The sequence below is a fragment of the Lacerta agilis genome, chromosome 4 (assembly GCF_009819535.1).
Source record: "Lacerta agilis isolate rLacAgi1 chromosome 4, rLacAgi1.pri, whole genome shotgun sequence".
NCBI classification, from domain to species: domain Eukaryota; kingdom Metazoa; phylum Chordata; class Lepidosauria; order Squamata; family Lacertidae; genus Lacerta; species Lacerta agilis.
Window position 1 is genome coordinate 27,632,471 of NC_046315.1, and position 23,439 is coordinate 27,655,909.

The 23,439-nt window shown below is 43.8% G+C and overlaps 1 protein-coding gene across 2 annotated transcripts; it reads right to left on the minus strand.

Annotated features, from left to right (window-relative positions):
- Positions 1–12,934: 12,934 nt before the first annotated feature.
- TEX55 (testis expressed 55) lies at positions 12,935–22,638 on the minus strand. Of its 2 annotated transcripts, none has more exons than XM_033146530.1 (4): positions 22,428–22,630; positions 18,809–19,384; positions 14,476–14,538; positions 12,935–13,698 (listed from the first exon to the last, which is right to left on the minus strand). In XM_033146530.1, exons 1-4 carry the CDS (start codon positions 22,473–22,475, stop codon positions 13,636–13,638), a joined length of 750 nt encoding a protein of 249 aa, XP_033002421.1. In that variant the 5' UTR covers positions 22,476–22,630; the 3' UTR covers positions 12,935–13,635. The 2 variants fall into 2 exon arrangements, with proteins under 2 accessions (XP_033002421.1, XP_033002422.1); XM_033146531.1 differs by having other exon boundaries at positions 13,661–13,698; positions 18,846–19,384; positions 22,428–22,638.
- Between the last annotated feature and the right edge of the window lie 801 nt (positions 22,639–23,439).

A 23,439-nucleotide genomic window follows, 5' to 3' on the forward strand; every position in this document is an offset into this window, starting at 1 on the left:
CAACATTTTATTGCAAGCCTGAAAGCATGTGGTTATGAGTAAGGTTTCCTTACCCACTCAGCCTTATGTTGTTCCCAGTACTCAGGGTGTAGGAAAAGTTTCCTGTTTAATAGTCAATGTGCCTCACTCTTTCTAGCAATACAAGGCATTAAGAGGTCTACAGATTTCTATCCTGAAATGACAGCAGATCCGGGGAGAAGCAGTAGCTTTCATGATGCTCTTCTCCATGCTTTGAAAAGCTTCACCTGCTGATTCCTTGATACCCAAGCTGTTAAAGGAACAGGCCACAGTAACCAGCAACCCTATGAGGCGTATAGTAGTTTTGTTAGTAAAAACTGTGCTGTACAGCAGTGTGTTCCAATCCTACCTCCAAGGTCCAGTCCAGCAAGTGGCATTAACTGGGTGCACATGTTACGGTATGCCAGAGTGGGGCGTTATTTTTTTTACCACCAATGCTTCTTAGCATCTCAATGAAGCTACTGGGAGCAGCCATTGTGAGTTTTTGGGGTGGGATGTCATTAGTACACCAGTGGCACTCAGCTCTATGGTCACATCCTTCCCATACATTTAAAGCACTCTTGTGCCACTTTAACTTGTGGTGGCTCCTCCCAAAGAATCCTGGGAATTGTAGTTCGTTGAGGGCACTGGGATTTGTAGCCCACTGGAGGATCTCATAACAGCTCTCAGCAACCTTAACAAACTACCGGTATACTCCCCAAGATTATGACCATCAAAGCCATGACCATCAAAGTGGCATAAGGGTGTTTTAAATGTCTGGGGCATCATTTTTTAATCTCTGCTACATCTGGATCAGGTGAGGCTGTGCTGGCCCTGGACTGTGGCTTAGACCAATCAAGGTCTTTACCTGTCTTGGTAAAGGGGGAGGGGTCACAGGTGTGGGGGCAGGGCAGTTCACATCTTATAAAGGAGAAGCACTGCAGAATGTAGACTTCCTAAAATGAGTTGTTTTCTGGACTTTAGTCATTCTGGAACAGTATTTGTTGCTATTTGGGGGGGCAGCGGGTTGGGGGATGTGGAGGAGGTCCTCGGATATCACTATCTTTAACATGACAGGCAGAACTCCAACAGGTCTAGCCTTTCCTAACATGGCTGTGCATTCATGAGGGGAAGGAATGAATGAAGCTGAATCTGGCACTTTGAAAGCCAGCGCAGAAAATGTCCTCAACACATTTCTTTTCCGTCGCCTCCTCCACATGTACTGCAGCAAAACTCTGCAAAAGGTCACACAGCCTACACTTCGGATATGTCTAACAAGTGTGCAGCAAATTCAGTGATGACTCCACATCGACTATGTGTTATTGGTGGGGGGAACTTTTTTTTTTTAAACCTGTCCAACTGTTTTTAATTAAAAGAAATGGAAATGATTTAAAAAAAAATATGGAGTAGTGTTGCTGGAGTTCTAGGAAGTGTGAGGAGAAAACAGGGCAAATCCGATTTCAGGAGGAGCTCAAGATATGTTGGCGCCTGAGACAGAGTCTTGCCCCCCCCCCCAAATGTCAAATAACCAATATGGTGACTCTCCATAAAAAGCAGCAAGAGAATGGGGGAACTTAATTCCTTCCCTCCAAATATTTTGGAGAGGAGTCATATGATTGTTTTAATAGGCTGAATTTCTTCACAGCTGCCCGGTCTCTGGTGCTTGGGTGGTCACTGAAACCTGGGCAGCATTTGACAGCAAGTTGGGTGGCGAGCCCTTCTGAAGGCTCAGACCATTGGCAACTGCTCCGAGGCACCAGCTGTCTGATGCTGCACCTGAGAAATTGGTATTTGATTTTTTTTTTACAGCATGGGAAGTAGCATGTTCTACTAACTGTTGCTCCCCTGCTGACAGGAGAAGAGAGACACTGAACCATCCCTGGACAGCACTGGACCTACCTACCGCTGATTTGCAACAGCTGGCTGTGGCACCACACTTCTGGGTGGGATGGAGAGGTTAAGGGAGGAAACTGTTAGTTTGATGTGAATGGCTTTTGTTTATTTGCTAGTTAGTGGTTGGAAGTATCACTTTATTATTTGAGTATTGTTAATAATGTTTGCTGCTATTATATTGCTGGTGTGTTGGTTTGGTTTTTTTCCATAAATGCTATGTTATATGAAATATTTGTGTATTATATGATCCTCCCTTTCCCCTGCCATGGTATCATGTATTGTAGGCAGCCCTGTTTAGGGAAGTTTTTAAACTGTGATATTTTAAATGTATTTTAATGTTTGGTGGAAGCTGCCCAGAGTGGCTGGGGAGACCCAGCCAGATGGGCAGGGTACAAATAATAAATTATTATTATATTATTATTATATTGTATATTTTTCTTTAAGTTACTTGGACAGCTTCTTGGTGACAAGTGACTAATAAGTTTAATAAATAAAATAAAATAAAATAAAATACATCTGCTGATCAACTTTTTTTAATAGCTTCTTACATTTATATCTCAGCTTTCTTCCAAGTTGCTCAATATGGTGTAACTAGTTCTCCACCTTCCTCTTTTCATTCTTGCAAAAACATGTGAGCTAGTTTAGGCTGAGAGTGAGTGACTGATGGCTCAAGGTCATTGGGTGAGCTTTATGTGGGGATTTGAACCCTGGTCGCCCAGGTCCTAGTCCGACAGTCAAACCACTATATCACACTGACTCCTACCACACTGGCTGTTAAAAGCCATGGTACAGAGGCTGATAAAAGAAATGGTGACCCAAATATCATTTATGTGCAAGAAAACTTTGTGTAGATTATGTGGACGTCTGCACACTCAAGACATAGGGCCATATCTAACAAAGTTGTCCTGCTGGCACAAGGACTTCCACCTGTGCCTTGGGTCTCCTCTCCCTTTTCCCACACCCACGCTCCCCTATTTTCTCCAGAGCGTTGGAGGAACCCTAAGGAACAGATTTGGGGAGGATGGTGCAGTCCTGTTGTACAGGCAGAAATCATCATTACACTGTGTTGGATGCAATTCTTAATCTACAAGCAGATTGGGTCTATATGGTTTCCTTATATGAAAGGGATAGCCAGGTAGGTAAATGGGGCAAGGGAGGGTTGCCAACTTTTTTCTGGCATGAACCCTCTTTGCCATCTGTGCAAAGTTTTACCTGCTAAATTTCTGTTTGCCATGAAGCATAGGTATTAAAGGCTCACAACCTCTGCTGGGGGGAAAAGTTGGCATTGCTACTCTGATTCTCCATGCAATATATATTGTAGAGAAATTGTGATGAAGGAGTAGATATAAATAGCAGCTACTATGTGACATGTGGCAGCCATGTAAGATGATTTTAGACCAGAGGCTAAACTAAGGTTGCTTCCAGATCAGAGTCCTTTTCTGCTAGAATTAAAACAGAGTCTCGACACTTAATATAGTGCTAAATTAACCAGCATTGCATTTTACCCATGGCTAAGATCCTCCTATAATGTTTGCTTAAAATATTGACTTTAAGAAATAAAAGTTAAAGCAAACAGAGTACAGACAAGATTAAGATCCTCTTATAATGTTCACTCGTACTAAATGCCATTCAGAGAAAGTTACCAGAAATGTTAATTTTAAGAATCCTCTTTGTGGGTTAAACCTTTTTATTGCTTTCTGATCAGCATAGATGGGGGGGCAGTGATAACTGCCTGTTGAATTGCCCATGTTTCAGCTCATCAATTCCCCTTTCAGGTTTGTTGGTTTGTTTAATGCAGGCTTCCTCAACCTTGGCCCTCCAGATGTTTTTGGCCTACAACTCCCATGATCCCTAGCTAGCAGGACCAGTGAATTGTAGTCTCAAAACATCTGGAGGGCTGAGTTTGAGGAAGCCTGGTTTAATGCAAAATTGAGCTGTACAGCTAGTGGCATCTATGAGAAGCCAAAGGCCATCTAGCCCAGCATCCTTTTCCCACAGTGGTCAATTTGATGTCCATAGGAAGTCCAAAAGCAGGACCTGAGTGCAGTAGCATTTTTCTTACCTGCAGTTCCCTGTAACTGGTATTCAAAGGCATGCTGCCTCAACAGTGGAGGTGGAATATAGCTATTATGGCTAGTAGCCATTGATAGCTCTCCATGAATTTATCTATTGGAATTCAATATCCACAATTCAACAAACAATATCTCAAGTAGTATATCTGGTTGAATGCAAACTTTTCCCTGCAAAACAGGTGAAATAACCAACTTTTAAGGATCCAGCTGATGCACAAATACAGTTTCTGAAACCCAGGCAAAAGGAATGGTGGAGAGTCCAAGTCTGTGACTAACTTGGCCCTGCAGTGCTGATACTACCAGTCATTGGTCACTTCATTGATTCTGAAGCAGTGACTCATGATGACTATGTGGTTTGATTGCCAATACAAAAAGGAATCCTAGCTAATTCTCAGGATTAGCTGCTGGTCTAATAATATTCAAGTAGTTTTAGATGGGTTTCAGAATTAATCCCCTCCACGAGCAGAGCGGAGCAGGGTGTGGAAGATGGAATGGAATTTGCTCTTCAGCTGCCACCAGTGTTGCTTGGCAAGAGAGCGTGTTCTGCCAAACTGGCTTGACAGGAAGGCAGTGTGATGGCTTGGCCAGATGAATGGAGAAGCCCAGGTTCACAAAGCAAGCAATGATTAAAAAAAATACTTTTGTTTAAGAGAGGGAAGCAGGCTTGCTATCTCTTTTTATGTGTTTCTAATACAGTCTGTGGGCTGCTAGCTATGAAAACACATGCCAAATAAATCAGGCATATTCATTGTAAGCCATTTTATATGGCAGGGGTGGCCTACTCCCAAGAGACTGTGATCTACTCACAGAGTTAAAAACTGGCAGTGACCTTTTTTAGGTAAAGTTGTTGAGTTTTTTTCAGGGAGGAGGTAAAATGTTGAGCTTTTTTTAGGGGAGCCACAGTTGTTCAGTTTCTTTGGGGGGAGCCAATGATCTACCAGTGATCTACCTCAGACGTCCAGTGATCTACTGGTAGATCACGATCTACCTGTTGGGCATGCCTGTTATATGGCATCAGATTTCTTGTCCACCAATCCCCATATTGTCTACTAGCAGCGGATTTCAAGCAGAGGTTTTCACATCTGCTGTTCACCTAATACATTTTAAACTGGAAATGTCAAGGATAGAAACCGGGACATTCTGAATGACATCTATCCTTCCTACTCTTCACCCACTTAGATATACCACTGAGCTATGGCCCCCTTTAAACTACTCATTCCCTAAGGCTGCAGTCCAAACTCCACTTAATAATAATAATAATAATAATAATAATAATAATAATAATAATAATTTATTTATACCCCGCCCTAGACAGCATCTTAAAAAGCAAAGACATCACCTTACCGACAAAGGTCCGTATAGTTAAAGCTATGGTTTTCCCAGTAGTAATGTACGGAAGTGAGAGCTGGACCATCAAGAAGGCTGATCGCTGAAGAATTGATGCTTTTGAATTATGGTGCTGGAGGAGACTCTTGAGAGTCCCATGGACTGCAAGAAGATCAAACCTATCCAATCTCAAGGAAATCGGCCCTGAGTGCTCACTAGAAGGACAGATCCTGAAGTTGAGGCTCCAGTACTTTGGCCACCTCATGAGAAGAGAAGACTCCCTGGAAAAGACCCTGATGTTGGGAAAGATGGAGGGCACAAGGAGAAGGGGACGACAGAGGATGAGGTGGTTGGACAGTGTTCTCGAAGCTACTAACATGAGTTTGGCCAAACTGTGGGAGGATAGGTGTGCCTGGCGTGCTCTGGTCCATGGGGTCACGAAGAGTCGGACACGACTGAACGACTGAACAACAACAACAACAACCCCGCCCATCTGGCTGGGTTTCCCCAGCCCCTCTGGGAGGCTCCCAACCGAATGTTAAAAACACAATACAGCATTAAACTTCCCTAAACAGGACTGTAAAGAATACTTACCTGGCTGGTAGTAAGCCCAATTGAATTCAATAGGATTTACAGTACTTTTTGAGCAAGGATTTTGCTGTACATCTGTGGAACGGCTTCCTTACTTGAACCAGTTTCTTGGAGAGAAACTAGCCCTTATGGCTATGTTTCATCTCCAGTCTTGTAGGCAGTATGTCTCTGAATTCCAGTTGCTTGGAATTGTAACTGGGGAGTGCTGCTTCCACATTCCCCTAGGCAACTGGTTGGCCACTGTGAGAACAGGATGCTGGACTAGATGGGCTATGGGCCCCTTGTGTTTTAAAAAAGACATCCTCCCCCCACCTTCAACAATCATCTCCTTCAAATGGCAGTTTTCTGTGTCTACTTGTTTTGTTTGTTTGTGTTTTGAACACCCTCAGGTATGCATATTCCTGCAGCTGAGCATCACCTGTCATTTCAGAGAAGAAACTCTTACCTCATTGACTGGGTTTTGTGTAGTTGTAAGTAATATGTGACCTCCCTCCATCAGAGACAAATGTCCTGTTATATGGAGATGAATGAAAAGTGTGGCAAAAGACCCTTGATCTTGATGAAGGCTGATAACTGGTGTGTGCGCATGCAACAATATGAACAGGTGTACAATTATTCCCTGCAATAAGGTAAGGGATGGCAGCAAAATGAAGCTACCCGGAGAGTAGAGGGTGACTTCAGCTCTGCACACCCAGTTCTGAAGGAAAATAATTGTTTTACAAAAAGACGAGCACCCAAATAGGAGTACCATGTTGGTGTCACGAGACCTTATGAGGACAATAAAAGTACAGGTTCCCTGTGCTAAGCTGCAGCTCCTGGCATCTTTAGGGAGGGCCGGAAGAGGCCCTTGCCTGAAACCTTGGGTAGGCCAGTCAGTGCTGTTGACAATACTAAATTAATGGGCCCATTGCCTCACTTGGACATATGAAGCAGTTTCCATGTCCCTGTGCTCCTCCTGCCCTGATAGAGATTGTGAAAGGTTTGTCAGTGATTTCTAAAACTGGCTGTGAAAGCTGACCATTTTATTCATAGAGCTGGAGTTGGCTCTTGATGCTGCCCAACCTCAAAACTTAGCTTTAGATAATCATAACACTAATCATGCCTGGAGGCAATTTCTCAAGCTTGGCTAGTATGTCCCTCACAGGTCTATTTCTGCGTCCCCTCCCCTCCCTTTTCCACGCCTGTTCTTTTCTGTCAGGTGCTATGAAAGCGCACAAGTAGTCAAGCAGTTAGACATACGGAGAGAAAGAGAGTGACATATTTTGCCCAGGGCTCATTGGTTTCATGGGGCAGGCCTCGCCCTATGAGCCAATGACTTGAGCAGAACACACCTGAGGCTTGCGTGCTGCACGAACTTAGTCATGGCACTCTCTCCCCCCTCATGCGTACCTCAGCTGTGTGAGGATTAGGCCATGGACCTGCTGAAGCATTCTGTGCACCAACTCACTGCCTGAGCACAAAGCTAGAAGAGTGAAGTCCCTTTCAAAAATTCGTCCATAATTTGGTTGGGTGAATTCTGAGTCAATTTCCTTTTTTTAAGTAATCTTCACACCCATACGATAAACAGACTCTGGTCTTTCAAATTTCAGCAGTGTCCTGTGTGAGGCCAAAATTTGGGGGTCCCCCCTCACTTTCCATTCTGTGCATGCACTACGTCCTAGTTGTGACACCCCGAAGTGCCCCACTTGGCTTGGCACCCAGTGCGGGGAAACCAGTTGCACTGCCCTAAATCTGTCTCTGCAGTAAACTAGGAAAGCAGCAGACATCCATAGGTTTCAGGCCCTATAAGCAAGGACCTTCAGGGCCACTGAAGTCATCAAATCAAATGCTTTGTCTATTCATATTTTAAATCCCTCCAAGATGCTGGCCCTCTCTATAGTGTAAACATATGCAGAGATGGGCCTTCATATGTGCAACTGTTTGTGTAGAGGCCAGTTGCCTCTGGGGAGTCTGAAAGAGCACACTCCCCAGTTGTGATGCCTTTGGAGGCATACTGCCTACATCAGAGACAACAGTCCTATTTTATGGAGATGAATGAAAGGTGTGGTAGAAGGCCCTTCATCTTGACAAGGGCTTTTGACTGTCAATCAGTTGACTCCAACCTCACAGGTTGAGTTCCCTCCCCCCCCACTTTTCTGTCAGGTGCTATGAAAGCACACAAAAGTAGGCAGGCAATTATGCAAGCTGAAATGGGGCGATCCAATCTACGTGTAGGGAGGGCTTGTTTTTCTTGGGGAAAGCTTTCAACATGTATGCTTGCACTCTGAACTGGGCTAATCCAAAAAAGACAGCATGATTTCATTCTGCTGTATGTGTAGATCACCTCTTACTATGAATGACAGTGGATTTGAAAGGGTTTTAGGATTACAGACAATTAGACAAAGGCAGAGAGGGAGAAAGTGGCTTTTCTGGCACACTCAGCACATTGGTTTCATAGGGCAGGCCTCGCCCTACGAGCCAATGATCTGAGCACAGCATGCTTCATGCTGGTGTGCTGTGCCAACTTAGTCACGATACTCTCAAAAATAACTTTCAATGAGTGTCAAAAAGTAATGTAGCCATCCACAAAGGTGATTGATGCCAGACATGTAGATCTATGCCTGCCCTGCCCACTCACATGGCTATCTGAGTAACATACACAATTTGCAGCTAAAAGAACTATGTGTGGAACTTCAGCTTCAAGCAACACCATCCAGAGTGATTGGCAGGTTGGTTGCAGAATAACTTGACATGAGTTACACCACAGTAGGAAACTTACCTTTCAGGATCCCCCGAACAGCAAACAGATCAGCACACTCTTCTACCCTTGTTTCACGTTTCCATTTATCTAGCTAAACCTACCAATAAAGACCATGATAATGATACAGATTATAAATGATGTGATGCAGGGCATAGGTCAAGCACAAAACAGATTTGACTGGTTGTGTGGAAGATGCGGCACAGATGAGGCAGAAGACAGTAAGGTAAATGAATGCAGGCAAGAGAAAAGGAGAAAAGCAACAGAGGAGACTAGAAACTCATCCAGCAGTCAATTTGAATACTACACTTCCCCACAATGGGTGAGTGAACTTGGCAGTGTTCTTCCCCTGCATTGCTTCTCTCAGTCTGAGAGACAACTAAGGATGCATTGATAGTTGGTATTCCCACAGTAGGAGAAACAGGAGATAGCATCACCCATTTTCAGTGACTTTGAAATGATAGTCATTATAATTAATCAATTTTTTTCAATGCCTGCATAATAAGCCAATGCATTTTAAGCAGCTGCTGCTGCTGCAGGGCCATGTTTTACTGGTGCTAGCTAGAAGTGGACCCTGCCAAAAAAAACAGCCTTCTCTCAATAGAAATTGTACAGAAGACTGTTGAGGAAAGGAATGAAGAGTCATGTGCCATCTTAAGGATTTATTGTGGCATTCTTGTGGCATTTGTGGCTTAGGAGTGCTCCTGGATCTGGGCATCCTCCTGGTTGGCCAGATTAAGACTGGTGGCCTTAGGCACATGTTATCCGCATTGGCTGATCCTATGGTGCAGCACTTCAACTTGACTTCTCTTGTCTGCTGTACATGGGGCTACCCTTGAAGGCAGTTCAGAAGCTTTTGCCTAAACTGTAGCAAGCAGATGGCTATCTGGGGTGGGGGGACTACTGGGATTCACGTATTTCCAGGCCAGGTGGCTGTTGTTTAAAATGGCCATGATCAGTCTTGCCAAGACCTAGCCATGCCAAAGCTGGACCAGGATGCCACAGAGCACGGAAGGATAAGTAGCATGGAGCTCTCCCACATGGAAGCTGGCAAACCTCAAGAGGACACGGAGTGGACTTTAATATTGATGGTGGTGGTGATGGTGATGTTTATTACCTGCCTTCATCAGTAGATACCAGGGCAAGATATCACACTACTTTAGGCAGCTGTTGTTTTGCCTCAAAGAATCCTGGGAACTATTGTTTGCTAAGAGTGCTGAGAGTGGTTAAGAGGTCCCTATTCATCTCAGAGCTACAATTCCAAAGTTCCCTGGCAAGGGAGATTGATTGTTAAACCACTCTGGGAATTGTAGACCTGTGAGAGAAATTGGAATCCCCTAAATATGGCATAGAAGCCAAGGGACATGACATGACACACCCAGAGGAATATAGGAGTCAATAGGCAAAGCATGACATCCTTACATGAACATTGGTGTCATTGGGCATGGCAAGACACACCCAGAGGTGTGCGCTGTGTGGCTGAGTTGGGATTTGAACCCTGTTCTCCTAAGGCCCAGTCAAGTAGACTTAACTACTGCCCCACCAAAAAGAAGAGAAAATGCTACTATGAAATCCAGTTCCTTGAATTTGAGGATGCAGTTCTGTGACAGCAAATGTTCAGAAGCAGATACCGATTGTAAAACGACACCTTAATAAATCATAAGGAAAATGCTCTTCTTTTTTGAAGTGCTGAGGAGTTTCATTTGTATGGATAACAATATTGTCATAGGTGAAATGTGAGGCATTTTGAAAACTAGAAAGCACCATGTCAATGCTTCATTTTAATAATAGTTTTGTGCTTTTTTAAATAGAAACTTCAACCCAGTTTTATTTTCTGAGCAGTTTAGAAGACATTAAAAGCAGGGACATCAATATATAACGAATTGAAAAAGGTTTTCAAAAATATTTTTATTAAAAAACCAGAGGCGTTTTTATTGGGTATAATAGGTGAAGAAATTCCTTAAAAAGACATAACTCTATTTATGTATGCTACTACGGCTGCGAGGACACTTTTAGCTCAGAAATGGAAGCAGCAAAACTTCCAACTTTGGAAGAATGGCAGACTAATATGATTGAATATGCAAAACTGGCAAAGGTGACCGGGAAGATCCGGAACCAGCGTGATGAGCTGTTTGAAAAGGACTGGAGTAAATTTATACAACATATGAAAAAACATTGTAAACATTTGAAAACGTTTGCAGGTTTTACTTAAAATATTTTTTAATGTTGATATGGGGAGTGGGGGGGAGGCGAGGCTCAGGATGAGCAAAGATGTAAGTGGTGTTTTGATTTCGTTGACATGTGACAAAGTATAAAATGAAAAAGCTAATAAAAATTATTTTTTTAAAAAAGTGGGGACATCAGCATGATGTTTTTGCAGCTGAAAGTTTCCTAAGCCCTGGAGGACACCTGTATTTTAGACTGAACAGAAGCAACCACAGTTCCAGGAAGGTGTTTCCCTTTGGCATGCCAGCTTTTCAACATGTGCAACCTTGTTAACTGCCACATTTGTTTATGTACCTTATAGCCACACTACCAATTAGTAAGAGGACTTTGCAACCTCTTGCTGCTACCTAGTGGCCACAAATAAAAATGCTAAAGTTACACCTTTGTTTCTTAAGTGTTGAATCTGCACGGGATCTACAACCCGTTCAGGATCCCAGCTATCTCATTCCATTGCTTACTTTACCACCCTCCATTCCTATTCCTTCCCAAGACAGTTAGCATTCTGTTGTCACTAAGCATGCTTAGTCCTTGTTGAGATGTGCTTCATTTTGGGTGAGGGCTAGGGTCAACCGCCAATGTTTTCTCCACACACACACCCCCCCTGAAATTTTTATTTTTTGAAACCTTGCAAACCAAAGGGCTCCTCAAGTCTGGTGTTATCTCGTTCTTGGACAAAGGTGGTACCATTTTGGCTACTTAAGCAAATTTAATTCTTGGGGAAATGAGGTTGTTATTAGTGTTTGCAACGATGGTAACCATTGTCTGGTCCATACACAAGAGATTGTGCCTGCAACTTCAATGACTTTTGAGAAGTGAGATAGCAGGCAGGAGCAGTGCCTCCTCACTTAGCAGGGACAGACAGTAGGACCATGGATACAGTGGCCAGAATAAGCCATAGCAGCCTTGTCTCCCACTGCACGGGGGGATGAAAAAGGTATATGGATGTTCTGTGGGTTGCAACCTGTTAGGTATAAAAGAGCCTTCAAGATTTGGACCTGGGAATCTTACAAGCATTGGACATTGAACCGAATGCATAAAACACAGAAGGTAACTGTAGCAAAATAAATTTATTAAATGGAATCAGAGCCTTTGCCTTGCACATGATCAGTAGTTGCACATAGATGAAAATTGCTTAGAAAACCAAAACAATTTAAAATTCTTTATTTTATTTTTTTAGCAAAGACCAACCCACCAATTCTTGACCTAAAAGCTAACAACAAATAAATCGGAATATAAGTTGTTTGGTTCCTGTACATTGTGAGAACATAGGAAAATAATCTTTTCCCCCCTATCAGCAAATAACTAAACAGGTCTCTCTGAAGCATGAATTCCATCAGCAGAAGCAGGAAATGGAGTACCTTGGATTTAACTGAATTCCTATGGATTTAGAATATGCAAACTTTAAGCTAGGCAGAAGTGGTGATCCTGTGGCCATCCTTCCTTGATCGTGCTGGCTGGGGCTGATGGGAGATGGAGCCCAACAATGGTTGGAGGGCAATAGGCTCTTGCTAATTACAGAACTGAGAGAGAATTATGTAATTCATAAGAGACCACTTCAGGAAAACGGGTGTCTTGGCTACTGTAGCAACACACCACCAATTCTGAGTCCAATTACTGCAAAGAATCAACAGACACTGCCCTCTCTTTAATCTCCAGAGTGGGGGATATATTACAAATTAGGCAACTGCAAGCATCCATCAGTTTTTTTTCAACAACTAATATCAGAAAAAGCAATGTAAGCTTGTTTAGTTGAATAGGTGCCCAAGATAATTTTTTTTTTTGGGGGGGGGTGCCAGCCATAGCTGTCAACCCTCCCTGCTGTTCCCCACTGCTATATACATAGCTGTCGCATTAAATTGAATTAGATAAATGGGCTCTCATTTAGAGCACCATACAACCAGAAGTTGCAAATATTTTTTTTTCTAACAAGCAGAATTCTAGATACGTTCTAACACCTAGACATTAATTCATATTTAGTTAAGCTTGGTTTAAAATTATTAATGCTTCACCCCAAGTTATCACAATTCACAATTCAGTTAAGTGTAGTTTCATCACCATCATTACTAGATAGCCCCCCTTCCCCCCCCCCAAATTAATTACTTTTATCTAAGTTAAATGTGAGGAAACCACGTTGCTTGACTGTTGGGAGACTTGCATACTGACCCTGAGACTATTTACTTACAAATATTCCAGTTGATTTACACATGCAGCTTCATCATGTGATACAATTTCCCCCAGAGTGTACTACTTTCGTCTGCAAGTGATGGATCATGTACCTGAAAGCTCCTGTATGGTGGGGAATAATTATATTTGTACATATGGAACTGGTCTCTCAGGGCAAAGACTACCAAAGAGGAATTCTTCCTCAAACCTTAGCTTGGTTTCCTCCCCCCATGGGAACACATTCAAAATGTACCCCCCCCCCGCAATCTGAGATGGGCCAATCCAGCAAAGACAGCATGATCTGATTCTGCAGGATATGTAAATCAGCTCTTACTATGACAGTCAGTGCGTGTAAAGGGGTTTTAGGATTACTGCCTTAGTACTGGATGGCGAGTACCTTGGTGGCTTCCTAAAAGGCATGTGACATTCTGAACTCTGGTGCAACTATGTACTTCCTATCATCCTAGATCACCCATCACATCACCCACACTGGAAGAAATCAGCTACCACTGACAGCATTCAAATCTATAGAATTTGCATAGACAGAGCATGTGGGAGGGCAGCACTGGAACTTGTTCCACCTAGGGCAGCGTTCAAGAGCAGCTCATTGAGCTTTCGGGTCTTCATCTTTTACTCTGGGTCGTCATCCCGTTTATGTCTCTCAGACGCCTGCCTCATTATCATATTCTGAACCTAAGGAAGCAGCGAAAACCAAAAACGAATCCGGAGAGCGTATTAGCTACTTGCAGCATGTTAATGATTTTTTAATTAAAAAATATACATCTTTAACCCCAATCCTCAACTGACGGCCAAATTAGATGTGAATGAAAACAAATGCCCATGTTTGTTATGTGCATAACTGCTGGGGGAAGCCTTGGCCATTTAAATCTCTGGGAAATTTAACTCGCTCTTTCTTTCTGTCGCAGTCCAGACAAGATTCACCTCCCCAAACCTAAGCACAAGACAAGGGGAGCTGGTGGCGGAGGTGGTTTTGCATAGTACATTTAGATACTGCCATCTTCTGTGGAAGTTTCACCAAGCTTGCAGGATCACCTGTGTATTGTCTACACTGAATGGTGGCAGCTCTGCAGAGACTGAGGCAGGGATTTCTCCCAGTCCTACCAGGAGATGCTGGGGATTGAACCTGAGACCATATGCATGCAAAGTAGGTGCTCTGCTACTGAGCGGTCCATCTTCCCAAAAGAGCAAGTCATCTCTTCTTTAAACTGAGGGGCATCTGGTATGTCTTCTATAGCATCTTCCACCCCACCCCCCAGTGCCTTTTCCTCCCAGAACACAATTCTGTACTTATAAGCACTAGGGTTTTATGGCTCTCATTTTCTGTAACTGCCCACTCTCTTTTCCCAGCCTAAAGCAAGCAAAATATATTTCTCAGCTCCAATGCCCCTTTTCTGCTTCTTCAGAGAGGCGTAACTGTCAAGCACTGTGTGCCTTGCAGGGAAGACATACCTGTCTCAACATGAATTCTAATGGCCTCTCAGGCTTCTCATACACCAGATTTTCAGTGATCTCCTGAGTGAGAAAACAGAAGTCATTACACTTCTTTCCCGAAGGCAAACAATGAAAAGATACAAAATTATATTGCCAGAGGCAAGAATGGCTTGTCTGTTTTTAAGGATGGGAAAGGTATGGGATATACATAATATGTATTATTTACAAATACAGACATGATGTGTCATTTTATCTTTCCTGAAAAATGTCTACCGTACAGCACAATCTTGGGTGCTCTAACACATATGCTTGATAACCTGAAATGTTCACACACTCCCACATTAACAGATTGGAGAACTAAGCTCAAACCAACAAAGTGAAACTCAGCTGGGACAAATGTAAGGTTCTGCACTTAGGCAAGATGGGGGGGACACATGGCTTGCCAGTAGTACATGTAAAAAAGATCTAGGGGTCTTAGTGGACCACAAGCTTAACATGGGTCAGCAGTATGATGCAGCAGCAAATAAAATAAAAAAGCTAATACTATTCTAGCCTGTATAAACAGAAGTATAGTGCCCAAATCAGTGGAACTAATAGTCCCACTCTATTCTGCCTTGGTCAGACTACAACTGGAGTACAGTGTCCAGTTCTGGGCGCCACAGTTCTGGGCTCCTCTTCTGGTAAAGAGGAGACTGAGAGGAGATATAATAGGCATCTTCAACTAATCAATCTAAAGGGCTGCCACATGGAAGATGGAGTAAACTTGTTTCTTCCTGCTCCAGAGGGTAGGACTTGAACCAATGGATTCAAGTTGTAAGAAAGGAGATTCCAACTAAACATCAGGAAGAACATTTTGACAGTAAGAGCTGTTTGGCAGTGAAACAGACTCCCTTGGGAGATGCTGGACTCTCCTGCACTGGAGGTTTTTAAGCAAAGGTGGGATGGCCATCTGCCATGGATGCTTTAGTTGAGATTCCTACATTGCAGGGGGTTGGGTTAGAAGATCCTCAGAGTCCCTTCCAACTCTACAATTCTATGTTTCTATGAAAACTGCAAGTTGCAAGTTACATAGTGCATCTATTACGGGCCCAATATAGGATTTGTTTATTGAGCAATTTATTTATTTAGAAAGATAGATAAAATAACACAGTATTTAGAAATCTACACAATTCATTTCAGATTATTTCAAATTTCAATTGCTTTCCTCAATTGCACAACTGTTTAAGAAGATGAATATTTAGAAAAGCAATATATCAAGCAATAATGGTAAGCACATTGCATTTGGAAGTTGAAATATATTAATATACCGGTATATCTAATTGCCTGTAATTATTTATTAAGTTATTTTTATCCTGCGTCTTCAACTCCAAGGGTCCCCAGAGTGACTTACAACTTTAGAAAAACTACTATCAATCAAGCAGACCAGATATAACTATCATAGCAACAGCATAAAAACAACAACCCAAAGTCACAAGGGCAAAAAAAACCCCAAACCCAGTGCTATGGGTTGTGTCCAATATCAGTCATACTCATAGCAGACCTGCTGAAATTAACTTAAGTGCCTTCATTTCATCGGGTCTACTCCAAGTAGAGCCTATCTGGATACAGTACACAGTCACTGAGCTGGTTTGGATCATCTTTTCTGACATGTTTTATGAATCTGGGAAAATATGTCCTAGACCAGTTCAGTGATTATTAATGACACTGTCCTGTGGTTTCTTCCTCCTTTCCTTTCCCTGCTCTTGTAACTATTTTCCAAATTGCCAGGCTCGCACATTCCTCCTCTGTTGGCGCTTCACTGGTGGCTTATATTAAACCAGAGTCCCCTGTTATGTCTGAACTTGAGTTTATACTGAGTGAACTAACCAAGATCACAGGCCCATAAGCAAAAATAAATCCAGTATATGCAAACTCTGAGCCTTTCAAAATGATTCATCAAGGAGCCCATATGCTATATTCAATGCAACAGAAATGGGTGGAGAGATACCATTCTTGGCAGATGTAAGGATATCTGGACACTTTTGACTGATTTGTGTCCAATGGTGCAGATACCACAGCTGAAGTGCAACTGGGCATCTTTCTCATTTTTTTTTTTTGTATTTAAAATTGATTTTCAAGGATAGCATTTTAAAAAGGGGGTTATGGACAATGTTCTGGACAATAAATTGCCAACTTACCAAATACGATAGCTGGCTTTTCTAGACCAGTTAATGACATTAAAAATTGAGAATGCTGTTTTGTTTTGAAAGGGAAAGTTGGAGAACAGGAATATGAATTTCTGCAAAGAAAACTATGCTGGGAACAACTACATTTCAAGAATATATTTCAGTTTTCACAAATATGCATGCTTTGCTTTGGAGAACAGAGCATCTTTAACTTGCATTACTCCTCTTTTTCCATTTGCTTCTTTTCATTGCAGGCCAACACTTCAGGCATTTTATTCTGAAAAGGCTTGTTTAGGTTTTGGTTTGCTGCCATCTAGGATGATTGCAATGCCTGGCATAGTTGTGTTTGGGGCTTTTTTGCTGTTTGGATCATTTTTCTCTGTGTTTTATCATTTGTATTAGTGTATGTTGTAATGTGGGTCTTCTATGTCTTGTATCATTGTATGTTACCTTTGGGTTGCTCTCAGGAAAGGCAACCAAGAATTTAAAAATAAAGAAACGTTGAATTAGATTTGGTAAAATTGATACTGTTGTATTTCTTTGTGATGAAACTAATCCAATTATTGTACTTGACATACTGGTTTGCACTGATGTACAGAATGGTTTCTAGGTCAATCTCTTCATTTTTCTTTTCTTTTTAAATAAAAAAACCACAATTGCACTTAAAAGCAACAGCACTAGGACTACTAAACCACCAAAATAGCAAGGAAAAGAGAGAGAGATGCCCCTGTACAGAGAAGTGTGGGGGGAAATGTGCACTCATGCAACAAGGTAGACTTTCTATTCTTTTCTTAGTGGCAGCAACCCCCTGTCGCACCACTGGAATGTGTTCCATTCCTATAAATTTTATAAGTATCTTCTTATGTGAATTCACAGGGGTCATTTTATAAGATTCTCTCTCTCTCTCTCTCTCTCTGTGTGTGTGTGTGTGTGTGTGTGATGCAGTACAGCAGGCTGAGAACACATGGCCCTCCAGATGCTGCTCATCTCCAAGTCCCATCAGCCCTGGCCAGCATGGCCAATGGTCCAGGATGATGGGGGCTGTAACCAAGCAACATCCTGAGGGCCATAGTTTCTCCACCCCTGCAGCAGAATGTGGTACAGCAACTAGGAATGCAACACCACCAATATTCCAGGTCCCACTGGAAGGAAACCACAAATGGCGAGGTCAAGAACAGCCAAGATGTTGCCCTCAAGAGGTTGCTGGGCTACTACTCCCATCATCCCTGACCATTAGCCATGCTGGCTGGAGCTGTTCATGGCTGGAGTCCAACAATAGCTGAAGGGCTAGATCAGTGTTTCCCAAACGTTGGTCTCCAGCTGCTTTCAGACTACAGTTCCCATCATCCCTGACCACTGGTCTTGCTAGGTAGGGATGATGGGAGTTGTAGACCAAAAACAGCTGGAGACCCACGTTTGGGAAACATTGAGCTAGATGCTCCGTCACTGTATTCCTAAAGGCAGAGACTAGATCTCACATGTCCTAAAGACAAGGAATAGATCTCAAGAGATCTTGAGAGGGACACTATGTGAAGGGGACACTATATGAAGCTTGTAATCTCTTGAGAAAACCCAGTTAGGCATCTATGAGACAAAAGCGTTCCACCATCATTCTTGTGGCTGGAATATAATGCAGAGTACTCTCAAAAGAGGATAGGGGCTAGTAACGTCCCCCAAATTCTAAGAGATTCCCTCAAACAACTGTGTATAAAGGAACTGGCTGGGTTGGTTCAGAACAGGGGTCGCCAAACTTACCTGGCCTCAGGTCAGTTCCTCCAGCGCCAATCATGTGGCGGACCAGAAGGCGGGGAGCATGCGCAATTTCCAGCGCACTTTCAGGTCGCAGAGCGCCGGAAATAGTTTGTGCGCACGCATGCGTCATTTCCAACGCACTTTCGGGTCTGCACAGGCCGTGCGCACCGCACAAGCTATTTCCGGCGCTCCACTGACCGGGAAGTGCGCCAGAAATGACGCTTGCGCATGTGCACAAGCTATTTCTGGTGCTCCGCTGACCCGAAAGTGGGCAGCTGTGCCGCACCGGTAAAAGCAGGAGGCAGCAGCAGGCGGTGGGGGTCGCCGGCCCGTGGGCCTTAGTTTGTGGAAGCCTGGTTCAGAACAATCACTGTGCACACTTATGCCTAAGTGAAGGCAGCTTTGACAGAAAGGGCAAAAAGGGAGTGGTTCACCTGAAATATCTGCAGAATATTATGCTTCTCCATGTACCTAAGTGAAACTTCAAAGGGATCTTGATACACAACAGGCATCTCCTCGGAAAAGTCCACAGAAGGAACAGCTGTTGGGGCAGGCTGCTCTTCTATTATTGGAGGTTCCACTTGTTGAGGCACCATTTCCTGAGACAGTACTTGTTGAGAGGCCAATTCTTCAGGGATCACGATGGTTTCTGCTGATCTGACCAAACCATGTGGAAATACAATTCCCCTTTGATGTTGCTGAGTGAGTATAGAGCCAAGACTTTCCAAAGATGAAACAGGATGAAATCCTGGATGGGTAGGTTCTGGTGTCTCCTCCGTGGCAATTTCTGGTGCCTTGCTCATGTCAGATTCTGCTGCTATCTCCGCGGCAGGCTCAGGTGCTTTCTCTACGATAGGTTCTGGTGTTTCCTCCATGATAGATTGTTGTGTCTCATCCATGGACAATACCACTTCAAGAATTTGGGGTTTTCTCTTTTGTGGTTCAGCAACAGATTGTGGTGGTTCAGGATGCTCCTGCCCCTTAGTAATCGAAACTCTTTCTGGCTGTAGCTACAATACATAACAAGCAAGACGTTACCATGCAGAAAAGAGGCACATGCATACATAGTTCTTGCACTCTGTAGGCCTTAGATGTAATCCTACCCTTGGAGGAAAAATACATGAGGAGAGTTGTGGGACTGAAAAGGTTAATCCTTTCCCTTGCCAGTAAGCACAGCTGCCAAACTGCCACACACTACATTTGGCCAGTTCGTGAAGGGGCTCCACACATGAACTGCTGTACACACATAAAATCCCTTCACATGAAAGCCAAATATGTGGACAGCTGGAGGAGAATGGCCAGCATTGATGATGCCAACAGTGCCCTTCAGCTCTCTATGTTGGACAAACAGGCCAAACCCTATGCCAAAGGATAAATGGACATAAATCTGACATCAGGAATCACAAGACAGAGAAGCCAGTAGGAGAACACTTCATTCTCCCAGGACATTCAATACAGGATCTCAAAGCAGCTGTCTTATTACAAAAGAATTTCAGAAATAGACTTGAAAGAGAAGTTGCTGAATTACAACTTATCACTAAACTGAAAACTATGGAGAGACCTGGTCTTAACAGAGATATTGGATTCCTGTCTCATTACATATGCTAATCATCTGCACACTATCCCTTGCTTTTTCCTGTAGGACTGATTGTAGTCGTTAATAGTCATCAACAGGTTTTCCATACCCATTGAGTCAATCACCCATCTCCTACTACCCTCCTGAGAAAAACCCCACCCCACCCTCCCACTATATATAAGGGTCTGGTGACTTCTGTTTCAGTGTATCTGAAGAAGTGTGTATGCACACGAAAGCTTATACCCAGAACAAACTTAGTTGGTCTCTAAGGTGCTACTGGACAATTTCTCTCTCTCATATATATATATATATATATATATATATATATATATATATATCGTCTGTGTCAGACCAACACGGCTACCTGCCTGAATCTCTTACAATTGTGCGTTGCTATGCTCACTGCAACATATTCAAGGGTTATTTCCGACACACCCAGATAGGTACCTGTTGCTTTAAACATTGGAAGACAAAGGTGGTCTCTGCTAGCAGAAAAGGGTGTGTATGCCAAGATGTGGCATTTTAGTGTCAGGGATTCACATTACGAGAAGCTTGATACTGGGGAACTACAGAGTTGGAGCAAGCTGATAGGAGCATGTGAGGTGTGAAAGGCTGGAACAGGCTGAGAGATAAAACTAAGTTTGTGTGTTCGTTTTTGGAATAGCACAAGCCTGTCTCCCAGTTTATTAGTTCTTGGTATATTATCATTAAGGGACGCGGGTGGCGCTGTGGGTTAAACCACAGAACCTAGGGCTTGCTGATCAGAAGGTTGGTGGTTCGAATCCCCATAACGGGGTGAGCTCCTGTTGCTCGGTCCCAGCTACTGCCCAGCTAGCAGTTCGAAAGCACGTCAAAGTGCAAGTAGATAAATAGGTACCGCTCCAGTGGGAAGGTAAACGGTGTTTCTGGTTCGCCAGAAGCGGCTTAGTCATGCTGGCCACATGACCCGGAAGCTGTACGTCGGCTCCCTCGGCCACTAACGCGAGATGAGTGCCGCAACCCCAGAGTCGGACACGACTGGACCTAATGGTCAGGGGTCCCTTTACCTTTACCTATATTATCATTAAGAACCTGTCACAGAGCACAATACAAAAGGCAGAGACAGTAAAGCTACAAGATGAAAGACAGAAGATCCTTGTTGGCTGTCAAGCACAAAGCATGGCAACTGACTTTCATCAGTTTGGAAAGAGGCATGCTGGATCCAAATACCCAAGGTAAGAAATACTGGAGACCCTTTATCAGTCATTCAATGGCCCTGGGAAAATATGTTTACAGAGCAATCCTATGCATGTCTATTCAGAAGTAATTCCCTCTGTAGTTTCCATTGGGCCAATGTGCATAGGATTGCAGGCCAAATGCACAGGAGCTAACCCTACACAGACTGGGGGGGGGGGGACACAAAGTCCTAAATGACAGCATCAAATTTCTTTATCGCAATTCAATCTAGTAACTGAATTTTTCCAACACTTCATCTTCTATTATCAGTTAAATATCTGACATGTGGCCCTTTTAAGAGAAAATGCTATGATGCAGGAAGTCAGCTCTTACAGAGCCGACTCAGAGTTGTGGCTTGGTTGGAGGAGTTACTACTCTGCACAGTCTCCCAGACTTCGATGGAAATAACTCATAACGCTTATAGTGAGTTCACACATGAACAGCAAAGACGAAACAGGGGAGGTACGTAAATGCATCTTAACTCAAGTGCACATACATGTAAATATACAGATACCCAGTACCTGCTCAAAATATTAACATTGTACTGAATTATATCCATCCTCATCCCAGCTGCTCCAGTTAATACCTTATTCAGTGCTGAAACTCCCTGGATCACTGCGAGTGAGCATTTCTCTCTTAGCCTAATCTACTTCACACATTTTCTCAACAAACCTCTTGTCTTCTTTACAGCTGCGGGAGAGGGTGCCATGCATGCTTCCCAAGCTCCAGCAAAAGCAGGGTAAAGTGAATTAAAGAAACAAACACTGGGCAACCGAATCCACTGTGAGATTAAGCATTCTATTAACAGAGTGCTTTAAATCATGCACAGGGGGTCTTGTTTTCAGTCCAACATTTCCTGCCTTCCTGCTGCAGTCAGAATGACCAGCGCTCAGGGATGGTGGGTTCTGTAGTCCCCTCAACACCTGGAGGGCCAGCTTTGGAGACGGAAGGGGGGGTTGGAGAGTGACCCCTTCCCCAATATTTCACTTGTGAAATATCGATAAGTTATTGGGGTGGGGAAGCTACTGCAGACCCCTGAGCTACCACGGAGCAGGTGTGGATGGGGGCCACCCAAGAGGCGAGTGTGTCTGAATACTGGACAGCGGAGAAAGGCGGCTTTTCCAATGTCCCTCTAAGCAAAGCAGCCCAGGTAATTTTGTAAACGGAGCGTGTTAATCCATCCACCGGTCACATTTGGGGAGGGGGCCTCTCCAGGCTGCTCCCGTTTCCCTTCCTCTCGCGCTTCCGGCTGCCGCCCTCACCTGCCCCTCCGGCGAGCCCCGCTCCTGCTCCGGCCCTTGCTCTGCCATCTTGGAGCCAAGGCGCGTCGCATCCTTTGCTGCCCGGCGCGCTCCGTGCGCTTCTTATGCGTTCTGTCCCCTACAGGCAGCGGAGGGAGCGCCGTAGCTACCATGGCAACCGCCCCAAGCGCTGCTCTCGCCCCTCCCCTCCCCTCGGCCTTTCGGTTGCGCGCTCGTGCCGGAAGGGAGGCGCGGGCATTCCGAGCGGGCCAGCTGATTGGCGACCGGGCAGTTGGTACACAGGGTGGCCACATTTTTTGAGGGTGGAAGTGCGCTGCCCTGGAAGACTGGGAATTAGTTTGTCTCTGAAACCTTACCCATTTTCGATCATCCTCCAAGCACTGCCCTCCTGCTTCATCCTAGAATTGTAGAATTGGAAGAGACCGCCCATGGTCACCTAGTCCAACCCTCTGCAATGTAGGAATGCTAAAAATAATAGCTAGGGAGGACACAGCAAAATAGAAAGGGGTCCCCTCCCCACGTTCCCTTGTAATTTGAGCACTTGCTATTAACTTTTTAAATTTGTCTGTTAGTCAAGTAAAAACAGTAGATCAGTTTATTTCGTGGAGGGGCATTTGCTAATGTTCTAAAAGCATCTTCGCCAACCTGGTGCCTGCCAAATATTTTGGACTGAAACTCCCATCATCAGCCCCAGTCACCAAAACCTAAACCCCTCTTCTAAATTACTGCTTATGGTAGTAGCCATTTTAAGAAATAAAATTTTGGCTGAAGGTTTTCTGTAAAAAATAATGTGGGCATATGCTTTGCAGCTACATAGGGAACATGGGAAGCTGTGTCATACCAGACTGGACTGTGTGATGCAGTGGTGCCTACAAAGCACCTTTCCCCAGCCTTGTGCCCTTCTCCACAGCTGTTTTGAGACCCAAACATCGGGGGGGGGGGGCACCAGGTTCATGAATGCTGTGTTATAAAACATTTTTTTTTTTTGCAATTATTATAAACCAAAGACACA